This window comes from Dermacentor albipictus, chromosome 10 (assembly GCF_038994185.2).
Source record: "Dermacentor albipictus isolate Rhodes 1998 colony chromosome 10, USDA_Dalb.pri_finalv2, whole genome shotgun sequence".
NCBI lineage: Eukaryota > Metazoa > Arthropoda > Arachnida > Ixodida > Ixodidae > Dermacentor > Dermacentor albipictus.
This window is the reverse complement of record NC_091830.1, coordinates 61,993,221-62,012,339: the sequence shown is the minus strand read 5'-3', so window position 1 is coordinate 62,012,339 and position 19,119 is coordinate 61,993,221. Positions and strand designations below refer to the sequence as shown.

The 19,119-nt window shown below is 50.6% G+C and overlaps 1 protein-coding gene across 17 annotated transcripts in view; it reads right to left on the bottom strand.

Moving 5' to 3' along the window:
• The window catches only part of LOC135917624 (CUGBP Elav-like family member 2), a 562,919-nt gene that overhangs the window by 286,251 nt on the left and 257,549 nt on the right, over positions 1 to 19,119 (bottom strand). For 3 of the 17 annotated variants that reach the window (XM_065451178.1, XM_065451180.1, XM_065451181.1), the window contains exon 1: positions 16,696 to 17,394. The exons of 6 other annotated variants lie outside the window; for them this stretch is intronic. In XM_065451178.1, coding sequence (XP_065307250.1) covers positions 16,696 to 16,739 — 44 coding nt within the window. In that variant the 5' untranslated portion in view covers positions 16,740 to 17,394. Of the gene's footprint in view, positions 1 to 16,695; positions 17,397 to 19,119 lie in introns of those variants that run through there. 8 more of the 17 variants (XM_065451184.1, XM_065451183.1, XM_065451182.1 and 5 more) reach the window with 5 other exon arrangements.

Sequence of the window (19,119 nt, the reverse complement as noted above, 5' to 3'; positions counted from 1 at the left end):
ACATGACACGCGGGAGGCGACCACCGCCCATGTCAGTCGGGTTTCGCTCCAGCGTGCGCTGTAGTCACCGCAAGTAGAACCGAATGCACATCGAGGAGTCGTACGGGCCTCTTTCAAGCTAGATTGCCTTCGTATCCCACTCAGTACTACCGCAAGGTTTCCATCGAACTTGAAAGACATAGAAGCAAATCGGCGGCTCTGACGAGCATCGACGCACCACGTGCGACGAGCGGTGAAAGATAAAGACGTCGCCCACGCAGCTACGCGCTCGATTCGCCTCGAGGGCTTGATGGACGGCGACTGTCGCGGACGTCCACGACGCCAAATACAACGGACGACAAAAAAAAAAAATAGAGAGAGAGGACAGAAGAGGAAACAAAGAACGAAGACAAAAGGAAGTGACGGGGGAAGAAAACAAAAAAAAGGAGGAGGCCAGAAAAAGAGTGAGTAGCGGCAAAGCGCGCTCGTAATCCGGACCATTGCCGTCTCAGCGGGCGCGTCAAGCCCGCGGTAGGCCGCTAATGGACCCCCGCGAGGGGAAACGCCTTTGTGTCCCCAAACACCTTCGTCCCGCTCGCCTGTAGTTCCTCTCTCTCTCGCTCCCTCTTCAATGCAGGACGAAGAGCCAGCGCACTGGAGCTCCAACAAGCCGCGCAATGACAACACAAAGAGCGCTCGGTCGGCAGCGAACCCCGGGGCGTCGTCGTCAGTGGCGACCGCCACCGGGATAATTGTTTTTCTCTGCCGTCAACGCTGACGAATAGCCCGCTGGCTAGCTAGCTATCTAGCTAGCTGGCTATAGGCACAGGGCGAGACATACCCCCCCCCCCCCCTCAACCAACCCCATCCCCTGCACTGCTCCAACGTGAAGAGCTGCACGTGGGCGGCGGGAGAGGGAGAATGCCTCGCTCGGGCCAGAAGCTCGCCGAGGATCCGTTGTTTTCCGCGCTCAGAACCCGACGACGGCGCCGTGCCCCGGAAGAATGCTTCGGCGTCGATCTCTCGCAGCTTGAGGCAACCCCCCCCTCTCTCTCTCTCTCTCTCTCTCTCTCTCTCTCTCTCGCACCGGCGACTGTCGCCTACGCTGTGAGAAAGAAATAATAAAAGCACGAAAGAAAAACATGCGGACCGAGCGACAATGGCTGGGCGTCTGCATGCGACTGACAGCTCTGTCTTCTCGCAGCGGGCGATGACGTCGTTGCTTGAAGAGCACTCCTCCTCCTCCTTCTCTCTCCTCCCCCGCGCACTTGTCGACGAAAGCCGGGCGATTGTTTGCAGAGAAAACGGGGCCGTTTTTGTCTTTGCGCACAGCCCTACCCCGTCCTGTTGTCTCTGCCTCGCGTTTCGTGGAAAACCCTCGGGATTTCTGAAGAAAGAGCCCTAAGCTTTCTTCGTCGCTTCGAATTAGTACGATTTGTTTTGTTTCTTGATTCATTCCCTCCTTTCTCCCCCATCTCTTCGTGGTGGCGATTGAGAGGCCACTCCTTAAACAGACACGAGTGGGCGCTTCAGAGGCACGTTCACCGTTGACGACGTCATTCGTCCAGTCATGGCACGATGAAACGGAGCGACCGCGAGAAATCAATCGCTGCAAGCGACGCCCACTCAAAAGTGGGCGATCTGTCTAATCCGGGGGACGGGGACTGAAAGCATACGAATGAATGACTATGGGAAGAACGAAAAGAATGGATGCGTGTGTACAGTCATCATCAATATGAAAGGGAACAGCACACACTTTTTTCCCTCTCTCTCTTTATGAACGACGATAACTCGTGAACGATGCGCTCAAATCTAGGAACCTGATACACAAATAAGCTTTCCTGTTAAAATTTCGGTACCATTAAGCATTTCTGTGGAAACAGGGGTGGCACTGCCGCAAGTAATTTTGGAGCAATTTCTGGAGCAAGTTGCGTTTTGGAGCACTTTGGAGCAGACGAAATTGCATTTTGGGAGCATCTTGGAGCGGACTAAATTTTATTTTCGAGGAACTTAGAGCACATAAAATTTCAGTTTGAAGCAGTTTTGAGCAGGCCAATCTGAATTTGGGTGGAATAACGGAATATGGCAGGGCACTTCCAAACCACGCCGGAACAAAGAGAATAAACAAACACGAGCGCTGTGCTGCAACTGTCTTAAGTAACATCTTAAGCTGAATTTTGAAGTGGATTACCCTGATACCGTAACCGTCTAGGGCACGCAAATTCCAACGTTCTTATACAGTGACTCTATGGGGTAAGTGCCAGTTCCGCGAAGGCGTCGGAATTATCGGGCATGCCCAAAAAATCGGTCGTTGACTGTAATTACATATAAAAAGGCGTTCATTACGGTACGCGTTTCTATTCATACCAACGGTACAAGAGCAACACCAGAGGCGACAGTGGCAAGATAATGAAACAGTGCACGTGAGGGAAAAAAAATGTTTTTAAAAATTCACCGACCATTACGATGCTCCCTGATGCGGAATTTGAGCGCAATGTTTTCATTTCTCGATATAGTGGATGGCGGGGACAAACTGTCCCGTGCGGCCCGTCGCAAACGGAGCGAAGTGTGGTGCGACTGCCTCGCTGATCGGGAGAGTGCGAGAGGCAGCGCGTGGGCGACGCGAGGGCGCGACTCACAGGAGTCGCCGCAGACAGACCTCCGCTCACGCAGCGCTTTGTTTCCATATATAGTAACGCCGGTGTCATCGGTGAACAGACGGCGCGCGCTACTAGCCACTGTGGCCGCAGAGCCCGTCTTGCGCGCCACCACGCTTTTCTTCTCGCGCTTTCGCCATGCGCTCTCCCCCTCCGCTTTCTGCCTCATGGTTGCGGTGCGCCCTCCTCCTCTTCCAGTTTCCTCCACGTGCTATTTTCGCTGTCGCCTTCTTTCATCCCCCGCTGTGCTGCGCTTTCGCTCTTTCGTTCTTGGATGTGCTCGTTCGCTCAATTACGAGGGAAGACGACGGTCGCTGCAGGAACGGGCGTCTAAGAGCTGCACCTCTAAAAATGCTTCAGCTCGCTCGTAGAGCCCTGAGTCCAATTTTCGTTGTTTTGTGCCTCACTAAGGTGCGCCGCGCCACTAAATGCAGCCTTCCTGGCCGTTCCAACGGCAGCGACAATGGCCTAGACTAGATGCGCCCGCGCAGGCCACTTGCCGGTGTAGGGGTTGAGGGACGGACTTCGGGATGAAAACCCAAAACTTGGGAGGGATTTATTCTACATTGTGTACAAGGAGGTGAGAGTCAAGTACCAGTCGTACAGTCATTACGGGCCGGCAGCAACTCGGACGCTGCGGCCCGCGGCAAGAAGTTCGAGAGAGGTGAATCAGGGAATCAGGGACTGTCCCAGAATGCTCAGGTCTCTCTGGAAGGCTTCTTATAAACCCTTCGAGCACTGTAAGTCACGTCATGTTTCACCAATGGGAGAGTCCGTTCCGATGACGCCACTTTCAGCCAATGGTAGGCGCCCGTGTCGCGGTGTCACACCTGGCGGCTCTCTGCGGTCTTGCCTCGCAGACTGGCAATGCACTTCTAACGAGGAGAAGGGGAGGGCTGCTCATGCTCCATTGTCCGAGCCCCCCCTTCTAATCCCGGCGGCACACGACCTGAAGGCCGCAAACTTGTTTGCACGTGTCTCCTCTGGAATGCGCTTTCCTGCTTCTGCATTCCTCAATTAGCTGTGCTGCAATCCGATGTGGTCTGGGGAACTCGAAGTAATCGCAGGAAACAGCTCCATATCTAACACCGGAAACGCCCAAGTTACATAAGCGCGAACATTACTATACAAACTGCGTGGGAGGCGCCGCCGCACGGTGCGCATAGCGTGAACGGCTGCACTATTTTTTCGGAGAACGAATCCCGCTCGCCGTTCGCGGCCGCTGCCTGAGCGCACGTGCCGAAGCCGTCCTGGAGCAGCGCAGCGCAATTTCGGCCAATTTTCTGCGTTTGGCGCGCAGGAGTCCCACCCCTGTGGAAGGCATGCGTGTCTGGTAGAGTCCCAGTAAAGCCGCTTGTTCCATGCAGGAAAATCAACCTCGCTTTCGCTGTCGGACAACAAGCTTCATGCGAAATCCCCCTTCCCTTCCCGCTCCGATGAATAGGAGAAAGAAGAACAAAGTAAAAGGAACAAGTGGGCCTTCGGTAAACGCAAGCGCGTGCATTCGGGTGGAAATGGAGAGATGAGTTCTTCGGATCCGCCTGAAAAAAAAATAAGAAGAAAAAGGAAGCCGACTATATCAGAAAGGGTTTCCGAAAAAGAAAGGCGGCACACCGCCAGAGCGCGCGTAATACCCCGTCCAATCTATCGGCGTGACAGCCGGATTGCCCGAGTAAAGAGCGAGAAAGATGCGGCAACAGCACTGACGCTCCAGCGCACAGGAATGGGCGTTGAGCAACGTGCGCACAGCTTCCCTCCCTCTACGTTCGCGGGGTTCCTCGTAGTAAATTCGGCGAGACGGAGAAAGGACGCGACCGGCGCTTGAAGAGGTTGCTGGTAACCGCCGAGCGCGTTAATATTAGTAGTTCTGGGCTGCCAGCCCCGTCTCCTTTCTGAAACCTACCGCCTGCGCCCACGTATAGTAAACCACATTCTCAAAGGAACGCTTAGCTGGCCACATAGTCCACGTATATGAGACAGTCCTCCTTTAATGGTGTGTGTGTATATATAGAGCTGCAGAAATCACGCTGGCCTCGGTAGTAAAATGAAAAAAAAAAAAAGAGTACGACATACGTTGAATTAGCACAGCATATTTCTCTGACTTTTCGGCTGGTGGACTTTGCCAAAGATGGTTCACCAGCCGAAACATGAGTGAAATATACTGTGGTAATTCAACGTACGTCGTAGTCGTTATATATATATATATATATATGATGAAGCAAAATAGTTACTGTGCGCTGCCTTCTTGGGTTAAATGCCGCTTGGTGGTGTTCTCGAGGTTGGAGTGTACAGCGCGGTAAACTGTTTATAGGAACACCCATTCATTACATTATTGTGCTTCCAAGAAGAGCTCAGTTAGTGTATGAAGTTATGCAAGAAATTTTTTTTTGATGACCAGATGTCAGCCTCTGTCGTATCAGCTGCGTGTATATTATATATATATATATATATATATATATATATATATATATATATATATATATATATATATATATATATAATATATATATATATATATATATATTCTAGCGACGAAGAATCCACCTGCTCGTATACAATGAACGCAGATGCCCTCGAGTCCTACTAGACAGCTCGGAGAAGAAAAAGACTAAACTGAAGAAAGAATAATAATAATTAACGAACAGTCGGATACCTGTAATTTACCAGGCTTGGAACGTGTTACTCCCCTGTACAAGGAGGAGTAGATTTTAATGAACACAAAGGAGGAGAGGTCGGCCTGGAGAGCGTGTCTCTAGCCTGCTACTCCTCACTGGGGAAAGGGGAAGTGGGAAATACAGGGAAAGGTAGGTGGCGGGGTAATTATGTTACGGTACAATGAGATACTATATACACGTTGTCCAATATGCGGGTGCGCACTGAAGACGCATAAAGACCCTGACAAGACCCTGTACAAGAGCTTCCGCAAGTGCTACGCACAGGCAATAGCGTCGTTACTTTATTTAAATTGCTAAGTGTATCCCGGCACATTATCAAGGCGTCAAGTTCTTTACCCTATGACAGAAAAATGCGATAAAGCAATTCGCTGTGGTGCTTCTTTGCGCGCAGCGCAACTTGCGGGCTCCGAATAACAGTGGGGTGCCGTTCTGGCTTTCGTAATTGCATTTCCGAGTTGCAATGCAGAGAATAAAAGCCAGAGCAATATCGCTGCTGCAGGACAGAGAAAGCGAGAGAGGATGAACAGCGGAGAGGCGCTCTGCCGCCTTTTATTCAGCGACTCATGAACCCTACATGCCCTATTGCTTCCCAGTCGTACACGAAGTCAATTTGCGCGCGCCCAAAGACGAAAATACGGGGGCGAAAAGAAAATATATCTAGTGAGATAAGGTCCCCCACCACACACACTAAAAAAAAAAAAAAGGTCGTCATATTCACTAAATACTAGCACGTTAACTGCCCCAAACGCATTACCTTCTTAGTATGTGCAGGTAGCAAAACATTCGCTAGTACTTTTCACTACCTGCTGAAGCTAGAAAACAAGCATTAACTTAGTCGTAACTAAATACTACCTCGGTGGTCCAGTCAATAAGGCAACAGAAATACAATTACCAAAAATGCAATGGGGCCTATTCGATCTATAAGTGACGCTTGCATTGTCATATGAGGTCGATGGTATTGTAAAAGGATAACAAAGTAATATAAAAATATGTATTTAAAAAAGATAGCCGCGTCATTTCGCCATATATTAAAGCATAAATTAAGGGTATGTATACGCAATGGTTACCGGGGACAATAAGGCGCACTGACTCCGGATAAGAATGTGCATCTTCAACGAGCAACGACAACCGAGGACACACTAAGGTATTACGCGACACTCACTCACAGCAACTTCAGTTATATATAGCCCTAGTTTGAGGGAGCGCATGTGGCACCGGTGAGTACCTACATATTTGGTTAAATAACCAAAGCTTCGTGAACAAATATAAAAAGTCTACTGTCTGCATATATGTGTGCTACGACATCGGCCATAACTGTTAGTTCAACCTAATGAACAACACTTCATCTCAATTTCGCACAAGACTGCCACAATCGCAGCTTACTAGGCCACGGCCAGACGAGGTAGTAGTTGCTTAGCAGTTACTCAGTAACAACTACTGAGAAGCCTTTCTGGCTAGTGAAGGCAGCAATAGCTTTACTGGCCGCTGGATAGTACACATAACTAGTCAGAAGGTAGTAAAATACACAGCTATCCAGCAAACGCGCGCATTCACTAGCTATTTACCAACTTTACCTTCTAGAGCGCAGGCTGTACCTGTCTATACCTCCCCCCGACTCACCTCTTTCCAATTCGTTCACTGTCATATTAAGCCGTTGCGAAGGAGCATTGCTCAATGCTGGGGAACGCCGTGAGAATTCCCGATAGAAGGAATCCATCAGAGACACTACGAGAACGATGAGGGGGGCGGGGAATCGCCTCATAGAGGGATCGCAAGCCCGTCCAGGCCGGCGGGAACGGAAAATGGCCACGCCGGCGAGAAATGGGAGGCGTATAGTCTGCTGAGTGGACAAGAGGCATCGCGGGGATGCACAGAAACCGCTGTGCTTTGTGTGTGTGTGTGTGGGGGGGGGGTAGCACAGGGAGGCGGCGGAGTTGCGCGATACATACAAGAATGGCGCGAGCGCCAACGCGTCTCAATACATCACGCGGGTCCGATTCAGAGAAACCGTCGGCCCCGAATGATGGAGCGAACGAGCGAACGGTAACGAGACGGCCGCGATGAGGGCCTGCGCGGGGACTGTGTACATTCAGGGATTCATCTTCGCATGACGCGAGAGCATCACCGGCTCCACAGACAGCGCAAGAAGCATTGCGCAAGCTTTAGCCAGGGGAATCGGAACTCTCGATCCCGTTCTCCAACGGGGCAGAGAGAGATAGAGAGAGAGCAAGGAATAAAGGGAAAGGCGGGGAGGATGTGTTTGGGCATTCCAGTCTTGTCAGAGGGAAAGTTGGGATAGTTATAGTAAGCATTCACGCAAGAGAATACAACGCGAAATAAAAAAAAGAAACACTCCGCCAACTGAAGAGAACACTTGCGCTGACTCACACGTAACGTTTATTGAGCCTACACTCGATAAATAAACAAAACGCAGAGAAAGTAAATAACTACAAGTAACAGGAACAAAGAAAGAAAGCACGGTAGCAAACCAAATGTATCCGACGTGCTGCACTGGGAAAAGAAGTAAAAAGTGAAGGAAGGCAGAATACACCACCGCGAGAAGCGCAGCGCAGAACAACGCTAAGTCGACGGTGCAGCGCGACAAGCCCGAAAACCTGTACTTGGCCGAATTGCGCAAGCCGCGCGCAATTCGTTATACGGTTACCAGGTCTCGCCTCGCCAGGTTCACGGTCAGAAAGCAATCCAAGCACCCGCCGATTGTAGAGCATGGGTCAGCAGAAATGGGTCCCGTTCTAGTCGGTTGATGGGCAAGAGTTTTAAGCTGGATTCCAATGGTGTCACATAAGGTTAGATGTAGGCGACAGCGCGCATGTCCAATGTAAGATAATTTTATTGCCACTCCTTTTTGAGAAAGTTAATGCATTGTGTGAGACGCAAGGCTGCATCGTAACCGACGACGAATGAATGTTTTGTACGTGTCAACTGCCCCAATAAGCTTGACAATCCGGGACATTTTTTTCTTTTTTGTCAACTTGCAGTTGATATTGGAGAAGGTTATTTCACCTACGCGATTAAAAGAGTACGACCACAACCATCATAAAGAAAGAATGCGCGGAACCATCATGCAGTGTTAAACTTACACGTATTATGCGTTTAAGAAAACAACCGACGCCTTCATCTGAAGAAGTGCACTCTCACCCACATACGTGTAGGTGCCGATTTCTAGCACATGCCCGTGCAAATCTGTACAAGCAAGTATACTTCAAATTCCGGGTCGCAACAGACCGGCTGAATATAATAAAATAACTGAATTGCCGCGACACTAGGATTCTGTTAGGCCCGCGGAGGTCAGATACCATAACCGTATACCGTTAGTCCCGTCGGCTTTCACCGAGCGTCCACGTTATCAAACACGCGGCGACTGTTTTGACGACTGGATCGGCGCAAAAGACGCGAGCGCGCAACCGGAGAGACCGCAACGAGGGGGGGAGGAGGGGTATGACACTAAATCTGGCACCATGTTATGCGCGCCGGCACGTGGCAAGCCACGCGGCACGGTCCGGGGAGGAGAGCGCGTCCGACGCGTCTCCGGACTGGCCCGTGCCAGTATAGCCACCACCAAGCGGTGGCCGCGGGCGAGGCCCCCACGTCGGCCTCGACTCGTGTATAAAGGGCGCGAGGTGGACGCGGCGTCGCCTGCCAGAAACCACCCCGTGCAGATCTCGCAGCAAGCGAAAACGAGGAAGCGGCCGGCCAGCGCAGCCAAGGACGCTGGCGCGAGCACACATGCATGCGGGCAAGCGAGTCGTGCGTGTCGAACGTCTCGCGCGCGCACACACTCGGCGAATCGCGGCGCATAGCGGCGTCGTGTGCAGGCGCGTTTCTTTGTTGTCCGAGAGCCAACACAGCTGCTGCTGCTGCTGCTGCTGCGCAGGCTGCCACGACAATGCGCGCGGGGACGACTTCGACTACACAATACGAGGACGTGCAGGCACGGACGGCGCAGCAACGGAAAGGGAGCCGGCGACGGAGTTGGCGAAAGCTCGAGGTCGCGGAGAAATAGGAGCGGCTGGACGTCTGAATTTCCTCTTGCAATTCTCTCTCTCTCTCTCTCTCTCTCTCTCAGACGCACGCAATTCTGCTGAGACACCACGTACATTATATCGCACACTGGCGTTCAAACCCTTGGAAACTTTATCCTCGGGAACGAATACGCAATGCATTCGTGCCGAATATGAGATCAGATGTCTGTAGAAGCTTCGTACGGAAGTGGTTTTCTTATGCTACCGGCTTTCGGGAGAACTGACGATAATTTTACGTAGGGCGTTGCGCAGTGAGGGACGGCGAAAAACAACGGCGATGTGTAATTCGAAAAACCGCGAAATAACGTGAAAATCCGCGATGCCGCAGAAACGCGGCGACCGACTACACGATGCACCACGTCTTCGTCTCGTTCTATTTACGCAAACTTGAGCAGTTTTTTAATCACATCTGACACGAGCAAATTGTCACTTGGTCGGCGTGCACGGAGGTCCTGCTTCTGTCAGCTAAGCGGTATATTGGACCGAAGAAAAATGTATCTTTCGCGTTCGCAACATACCCGTAAGTAATACGAACCAACTTACAAAACTATTACGCGCTTGAGCAGCCCTCTAGTCCCATAAGAATTACATACACCTATGCATAAAATGACCGAGGTAAGGAGATCCAATGGAGTCGTTTTCTTGCCTCGAATGTATCATCAACGATGACCGACGAAGCACAGGGTAAATTAATTGCTTAGTTTACATGCAGAAATGAGGAAAGAAGAACATATCTTCATCCTGCGCACTCGCGTGTTAATTCAGTTTCTGGCCTAATCTTTTTTTTTCCCCCTCTGCGTCTTGCCCTAAATGAAAGCTACCTATTAACAGCGAAGTGTCTGTGAGCTGCCGGTAACACTTTCTCAGTCACGCTCGCCTTTAGAGCTACATCAATTTTCTGCCGTAACTCGCAAAAAAAATAAAGAAATAAAGAAATGCGCTTTTCCAATACAGGAAACTATACATGTACGGTCGCAGCTTCGAAGTTTCCGAAAGCGTCGTGGCCCGAGCAGGTCGAGCGGCGCACACGCCTCGTGCTGAAACACACTTCGGTCCGTGATTCACCGGTGACTCGGACGTCGAAGAAGCCCGGCGGCGCGTATAAGACGAGACAACGGACTCGCGCCAGTCAGCGCGATGCGACCCCATGAGCCACGGTGCGTATTGCTAATCACGTGCTTCGGGATGCGAACTGACATCGGACGCCGAGAAAAAGAGCGTCCCCCCTCCCCCGTCGCCCCCGAGTTCACTCTTGGTTCGATTATCATCCGCCATTTCCGCCTCTCTACAAAGTGAAGTAGGGCCCGCCACTGCATCCGGAGACGCGTTACGAATGGGAGGGTAAGAGATGATGATGATGATGAAGAAGAAGATGATGATGATGATGATGATGATGTCCATTGGCGTTCCTTTCGAATCGGCACGGGGTGACGCATAGTAACCTAGCCTGTTTGAGCTAATAAAGTGTTATATACGTGCATAACACTGTACCATCTTGCATGCATCTCCTCGATCTCTTCTCTCTTGATTAACACGTCTAGCCGTATATTGTACACTTATACCTATGCCTGCAACGACTTCGGTTCTACCCACCTCTTCCCTGCATTCTTTTTCATCAATACTCGAAACGCCTCTTGAACGTCTCGATTGCTGACCCGTTAATGCTTCAGAACTGCCACAGACGGCCCCCTGGAAAAGCTGAGAGCTAAGCTATAGCTGCATGGCTGGCACGGCATCTTTTGAAAACGAAACTAGCAGAGTGTGCAAACACAGGACACAGTAACGGGAACAGATATACGCAGCCCTGCCACCCCTACCTGTCTTTCCTTTGACTTTCTCTCTTTTTCTCACGGCATAAAACTGACGGTATAAAACAGGTGAACCATCTACAGTATGCACATAAGTATACACCTTGTTCTCTTGAACAAAGCTCCGGCATTCCGCACGTAAATATAACAGCGGCCAATTACGGGCACAGGAGCATTTCTAATCCACAAGGCAGATGACACCATTGTGAGCCGTCGCTTCAGACGGGCCCATCTATACGTGAAAGGGCTGTTATATATCTATGATCATGACCGTTTTTCTAGTGCCGCGGAAGAATGCATGGTCGCGAGACGAACGTTTTGCTCCTTGGAAGTACGTGAGTAGTTTCGCCCTCTGCGTTCGCGGTTGAAGTCTGTATGACATTTTTCTAAAAAAATTTCTGCACACATTATGCCTTTTAAATATTTAACGAGAAACGATTATTCGAGCTTCACACCAACTCGCACGCGCGTCGGATTACCCGCGAACACGCTTGGCCACTGCCGCGTCAAGCGAAATATTAGAGAGCTTTAGTTTAGGGGGCGCAAGCCGCTTGCGCCCCCTAAACTAAAACTCTCTATTAAAAAAAATAGAAAAAGACGCACCACTGCGTGGGACAGTGCCCTGTTAAGGTGAAGCGATGCCCCAGACTCGGCTCACTGTACACTGACACACACGCAAATATGTCATGCAGAGCAAGGACAGTGTTGCACAGAAAACGCGTAAGCATGCGCGCTATACTATGTCATCTAGTACAAGAGAACACTCGCGGAAAAAAACAAGGCAGGCGACGGCGGAGACATGGCTTCGGAGCTGGCGAAAAAGAAAGAAAGAGAAAGAAGAAAAGCAAACGTTGGCAGGTGGTTGAGGTCGGTCAAGTCGAGGTTAAAAGTATAAGCGTACATTGTTTCGCTAACGTAAGTCGCAGCTTGCACCACGAGTTTGCGGTACCGCGAGATCCGAGGAAAAAACGCTGACCATTTCGGCAACTTGAGCGGGCACACACAGCCTGGTATTAAAATTTCCTGCCACGGGATAGTGTCGTACGGTTTCACTGGATGTGGACACAAGATGCTCGGACATCAAATGTGCTTTTTTGTTTTCTCTCGCACATTCCGCGGCCCGCAATCTTTCGACGCTGACTGCATTTCCAACTGACATCGTCAGAGCGCGAACGTAAAAAAAAGAAGAAAGGAAACAGAAAATAAAAAAAAACAACGTACCTGGCCAAGTTGAAATCGAGATTCCCGAAAGTGTTTGTATACAGCGAACCGCGCGCGAGCTGGTCGCACTTTTAATCGCCCCCATCGCTCTGCATCGATTATTACAACGTTTCACTCGGACAACTGCGCCACACAAGCTAAAGAAAGCGCCATCTTGCTCTAATCGCTCGTTTCAGTTCACACCTCGCTACTTCTCTCGCCGATAACGCGGGTCGCGGGGAATGCAGCTGACCTCTACAATTATCGAACGCGAGCGCGACAGTGTGAACAAGAGGTCTCGAGCGTCTACGGTTCGTTAAATATTACACACATTTTTTTTTTAACGCGCTAGTTTTTTTATTCTTTTCGTTGCAACGTTTGTATACCAGCGTGTACTACGATTCCTTTGTCACAACGAAACGAGCAGACGTTATATAACGGCACTAAATCGGTACACGCTCTCAGCCCGCCCCTCTCGAAATCGATCCACCTGCGCACCGGAGGAGAGAGGAAGCGACATTTGACCCGTAGCTGCTGGTTTCCAGGATCACGCGTAAGCCACAAATATGGATAAATGTCATTCCCGGAGTTACACTGCTGCCAGGAAATTCGCGCAGCGGCGGGTTCCGAATCGCATTTTTTTTTCTCCGCCTGGAGTTGTTTCTCACTGGCGTCGAAGTACGCAAAACGATACCGCATTGCTCACCTATCTTGAATGCGGTCAAGACGTACTGCTTATTACCTTGGTACATATATGAGTGCCCTAGAAATGTGCTCGTCTAGTTATGCGTTCTAATGGCTGTCAGGACGAACGGAAACATTTTTTAACACCACAGCCAACATTTAGTACCTGATTAACATACTACGGAACCTATATAGATGAATTCAGACGGAATCCATCGGTACTTTGAGAGAAAAAAAGAATAGGCTTCCTAAACACAAAGCGACCAGTTTAGCCTTGTCCTTACGTAACTGCTAGATTAAGATGATGGCTACGTTATGCGTGATCGCATTTTGTTTGCTTGCTTTACAGACGCGTTTTCTCCTTAGTAAAGCTGAAGCAGGCAAGCGTTTCACCGAAATCTTGGGTCCCTTTCACAAACGTTACCGAATCAGGTACAACGTAACCAGCAGCCCCGTGTCAAAAAATGCGCTTTTTTCCTCGATCGTCAGATCGCCATCAGAAAACGTCGCGGGCATTCGAACGCAAAGCAGCTACTACGGCTGCAAGAAAGAAAGAAAAAAAAAACGCCAGTTTCACCGAAACTCACCGACTTAATCTGGCTTGCAATCGGAACGCAACCGCTTTTTTTCCCCGTGGGGAAGATTTACCGCACCAGTAACAGTTAACCACAAAACCTGCAATCTAGGGGATAAAAAAGAAAGAAAACGAAAGAAAAGAAAGGTATGAATAAGAAGTCTGCGAACGAAGCGCGACTCATGCGCGTCGCCGGCCGAACCCCATGGAAGCCGTGTCTCCGCGCCGACACGCGCCAGCGCGTCGCGCCGCAGGAGCGGCGGCGCGTCGCGCCTCACCGCGCCTCGCCGCACGCGAGCCGAAGACAGCAAGAACCGCGCCGACTGCGCGCGCGCGGCAATAAACGTCCAATTAGGAGGCAACGGGAGGAGGCACATCCCCCCCCCCCCCCCCCCCGGCCTCGCGAGGACAACAGATGACGCTCGCGTACGACAACTGCAATCCGTCAGCGCTGGAGAACGCTTCTCCACGCGCGCACCAAGCCGAGCTTGCCAATGCAAATGAGGCTGCCGACCGTGCCTCCGTAGCAAATCAGCCTTGTCTTCGATTTAGTTTGTATTCTTTCTTTTTTTCGAGGAGGCCATCGCGAGAAGCGGATTTTAGGAACGCACAAGGCGCCCGGAGTCAGGGTCGACAGAATACGGGAGTGTCGTCCTTTGTAAGAACGACTCCGCGCGTGGCACGGATGAACTTGAGTAAAGGAAAAACACGGCCTCGCATTCGTCGAGGTCTTGCTGTCTTAGGCTAAGAACGACTCCGACGAACTTGAGTAAAGGAAAAACACGGCCTCGCGTTCGTCGAGGTCTTGCTGTCTTAGGCTAAGAACGACTCCGACGAACTTGAGTAAAGGAAAAACACGGCCTCGCGTTCGTCGAGGTCTTGCTGTCTTAGGCGAGTTGCGAGGAGGCAACGAAACGACGTACGAGGCCCAGCAACAGAGTGAAACACGCTCGGCTGCATCGAAAAGAGACGCCCGGCTTTGCGCTGTCAAAAATAATATGCGCCGCAATCCTCCAGAGGCGACCGTCTGAACTGAGAATCGCGAGGAGGTGCCAGTGTACCAAATCGGTACGCGCTAAGAGAGCATTAGGCGGCACAAGATCATTAAAAATTCTAATTTGATCGGAAGATAAATCTACATACAGGTTTAACAACACTACGGGTCATGCTATAATTCTTTACAACACAGGACTCGTTTCCAGGCCTTCTTTTATTTCTTTAATATATTGCTCCGGTGGTGACGAACATCTCCGCACCACTGTTCTTGTGATCATCTTTATCCTCAAGCCACCTTCAATTGCCGCTTTTTCCCATTAACAGGCATAGTGCAGAGCTTTAGAGAACGCTGAAGGTTGGATCGAAGTGTGATACTTCTTCCCCAGCAAGTTTACGCTTTCTCTACAGGTTTAACACCACGTGCTCTCAGCAATAAAAAAAAAAAATAGATGAATGATCGTAACCGAAACCCGCACGTTAAGCCCCACCGCAAGAGAGCTTCGCCACATCACTCCTAAATCTGCTCTCTCCGCAGCCGCTCCGACGGACGTGGGTCAAGAGCGAGAGCTTCGCTACAAAACCACACAAAAATAAAACAAGTAAAATAATAAAACAAGGGGGTCAAGGGGACACTTAGTCGATTCGTCGCAATGCCAAACCGGGGAATGTTAAGTACGGCGAGAAACGAAACAAAAAGAGAGGAGGAAACAAAAAACAAACAAACAAAGAAGAGGTAAGCTGCGCGGTTTCTTAGGGCGTTTTGCAACTTCCCCCTCTGCGCTGCGCCAAGGTCCAACGGAAGAGCACACGCTTATGCTGCTGGCGCGAAAACCCCTGAAAACCGAACGCGGGTCCCCGAAGCAGCAGGCGAGGCACTACTCATTCATTTCTCGCGAAAGCTCGTTAAAACCCGCTCTGCTTCCGCGTGCCATGCCTGACGCTTAATCTGACAAATCGAGGCGGGCGGTCTAGACGGGAGAGCAAAGAACAGGCAAGAGCTAACAGATATGAGTATACCACTGTAAAATAATTTACACCCTAAAAGTGAAAAAGGGGGTGTAAATGGGTTTATAACTCCCACCCTAAGGGTGTTATATAATATGCCGGACACCCTAAGTGTGGGAGTTATAGACACAGTTACGCCCTTTTTCACTTTTTAGGGTGTAAATTATTTTACAGTGGACACGCAGAGGCGCGTCCCGTCTCGCTTCTGTTCTCGTCCATTTGCGCTGTGTGTAAGCCTGCAATGTACAAAGGAACAGCCCAATGGAGTGCCTTATCAGTGAGTGTGCGCCAATTACATGTATCGTCCGGGGAAAAAGGAACAATCGACCCTCGATAACGAGACCTCGCGGTCACGGAAAATACAGACGAAGGTACGGGGGCACCGTAGGGCGTGAAATGTGTGTTTGATTGCGCAACGGCGCTGACCTGGATCCAACTCGAGCATCCTCAGATGGGGAAGGAAGTTCCCATAGCGCCTGCAATTAGAAATGCCTAAATGTGAACGTGCCTCGGCCTCGACTACTCCGGCGCATCCAAAGGCGACCAAGAGGTGGCTGTCAGACCGGATAAAATAATGCAAATAGAAAGTTAACTCGCTGTTAAAGCACCACGTTTCCATCGCAATCTATGCGCAAGTCTAGTCACCTTCAGTTAAAAAAAAAAGAAAAGACGGCGGAGGGGGGGAGGGGTGAATTCCGGCCACCTAGAGGCGTGTTATAGATCAGCTAAGATTTCCACATGATACTAATCTTGCGTATCGGGAGAAACGTCCGCGAGCTAGACAGGAGCTGATAAGAAGCCTGTAGTCTAGGCGCCATTAGACACATTACAAAAATATATACGACAGCACATGTACACTATATACCGAAAAAAAAAAAGATTATGGACCTCGTATAGACTGGCACCCACACCCTAACTTATATGCATGGGATGCAGCGAAAGCGATTATTCACAAGCGCACGAGAAGCAAGCGCACCTTTTCGACACAACGAGCGAATCTTGTTACTGGGCCACGCTTTTCTTTTTTGCATATCAAAGCACGAGAGGGAAGGGCGCTTCGGCAGGGACACTCACGTGAGGCCGCAGTCCGCCTTCACAGCCGGCTGCTCGCACCGCATCCACGGGTCGCGGACTCACGACAACGCAGCAGCGGCACAACAACAGCGAGGGGGCACTCGCACTCGTGGAGGCCGCGGCGATAGTATTCCACTCGGACGCAGGGCGCAGTCGACGAGAACGGCGAGGAAGACGTCGAAGACACAACAGCAGAGCTCACCATCGCGGACACGACACAACCGAGAGAGCGGAGGAAAAAAAAAACGATAAACAAAAAAAATATGTGGAGATGAAGTAATCAACACCCCCTTTCGTTTTTTTGTTTTCCCGAATGAAGCAGTACCCCGGTCGAAACGTTCACCAGTAGTCGGTCGAGGACACGGCAAAAGTATCCACACCGAAAAAAAAAAAAGTTATCCTCCTCTACTTTACGCCACAAGTGGCACGGGCATCACGGCTCACGTGCCGGCTCTCCCACACGACATCCGAGAACGAGGCACTATTATCTTCTCGCGCACCGAATAAAATAAAAAAGGGGAAAGTAGGCGGTGGGAGAGAGAGTGTACCGATAAAGACTCCTGGACGCGTGTATCTCGGTGAAGTGAAACGGCAACGTCGGTTAAGCGCCGAACGGACCACGCACCACACGACGGCGGGCGACCCCGCGCCACTCGGAAACGTGCAAAAAAAACACGCACGAGGGAGCCACACACAGCCACACACGATCAGCGCGCTTCGGATGCGAAGCACCGACTGCTGCCTGCCGTCGGCAACGATCGGCCGCTGGCTCCTCGCCGGCAGCAGCCGGGCCCGGCGAGAATCGGCGAGGCCAGCGCCCCTAGCAAAAACAAAGAGGAGGCGAGGGAGGAGAGGAGAGAGTACGGAAAAGAGCGCGTGGAGAGAGAGAGACAGAGCGTGCCGTTAGCTGGAGAGACGAGACGCTGTCGCCCGCAGCGCCACCCCGGCCCCACGAGCCGCGGTGGAATCCGCTCGGGCTCGAACGCGCGGACTCCGCGTCGCGGAAGTGACGTCACTTGCGGGAGGTGGACCCCGCCGGCTGGTGGCATTTGGTCCCGGGAGGTCTTCTCGATTTCCCACAGTCAACGTGGAATAACTCTGGCGCCCTTTTTGTTTATACTGTTTATATTTGCGCGCACTATAATCAGCGCCTCCATTCAATGCACATCGGGTGGGTACGATTGGGCACATTAGGGTGAAGTCAACTAACCGGAAATTAGAGCGTGCGTTCTCAACCCGCCGGAAGTAATGACGTCACCCGGAAACGGTGGGACTCGGAGTTCAGCTGCACATACGGTCCAGGGGTGTCTTTTGGCTCAAACAGCGCTGGCGCAACAGAAACGTTGATTTTTATTGTTTCTGATATTCTTTCCCGCTTCACGAAGCATATGATGCCGTACTCCATATCGAACAGACGTCAGGATCAGTCAAAGTACGCCGGTTAACGCACTGTTTACTCAACGCCCTATAGACGCTTCTAGGCAAACTATGGGTTTGTGTGTGAGAGGGAGGGGGGTTGGAGTGAAGAGTGATCGGAGGGCGCAATTTGCTCCAGCCCTCCCCCTTATAGTGGAAATTTGAATCACGCATCACACACTATTACACTCAGTCAAAGTCTCCGCATTAAACAATCTGATCCATAAGTTCTACGAACACTGCGTACAATTACAGCACAATGCCTGCCACTCAGCGTGCACACGCCACGTCAGTAGTTTCAAGAAGCCCAGTACTATGGCTAGCTTTAAATAATTGCCGATTTAGAGTAGCCCCCTTGAATTAGCTAATCGCACTGCGTGCACTGAAATAATAACTCATTTTCTCCACTGTTCATTGCACTTGTATAGAGGAGTGTGTTACTCGGTATTAGATACGATACAATATTGAAGGCCAGCACATTTTTTGGATATTCATGCTCGATTCGGAATTTCGTAGTTCGTAAACCACTGCAGGAAACACATTCCAAAGCAAACGAGTGAAAGGACAATTCACAGACCTCCTCCGCGCTTGCGAAACATCGACGGGCCAGTCTCTCTCACAAGTGGCCCAAGGGGAAAGCTCGCAAGAGACGCAGTGGAGAGTGATCATCCAGGCGGTAAATTGCGATCGCGGAATGAAGACGAAGGTGCGAACACCGAAGAAGGTGACGCCTCAAATCACTTTTGTGCGAACTGTCCTAGACGAGTTGAACGTCCAAATTCGTGAGGTGACTCCTGCTTGTGGCAAGGCCAATTCCACTGGAGTTAAGTTCATTCATATGTTCCCTAAAAGTACCAAGGCACTATCTTACCACCACGTTAAGCGCTATCTTCAATTATTACTGTTTGCACATACCGATCAAGACAGTTATTGCCAACGACGCTTCCCAACATGAAGAGAAGTGTGGAATTGGAATATTTGCTCCCGTTCTCGATTGGTCGTCCTCTC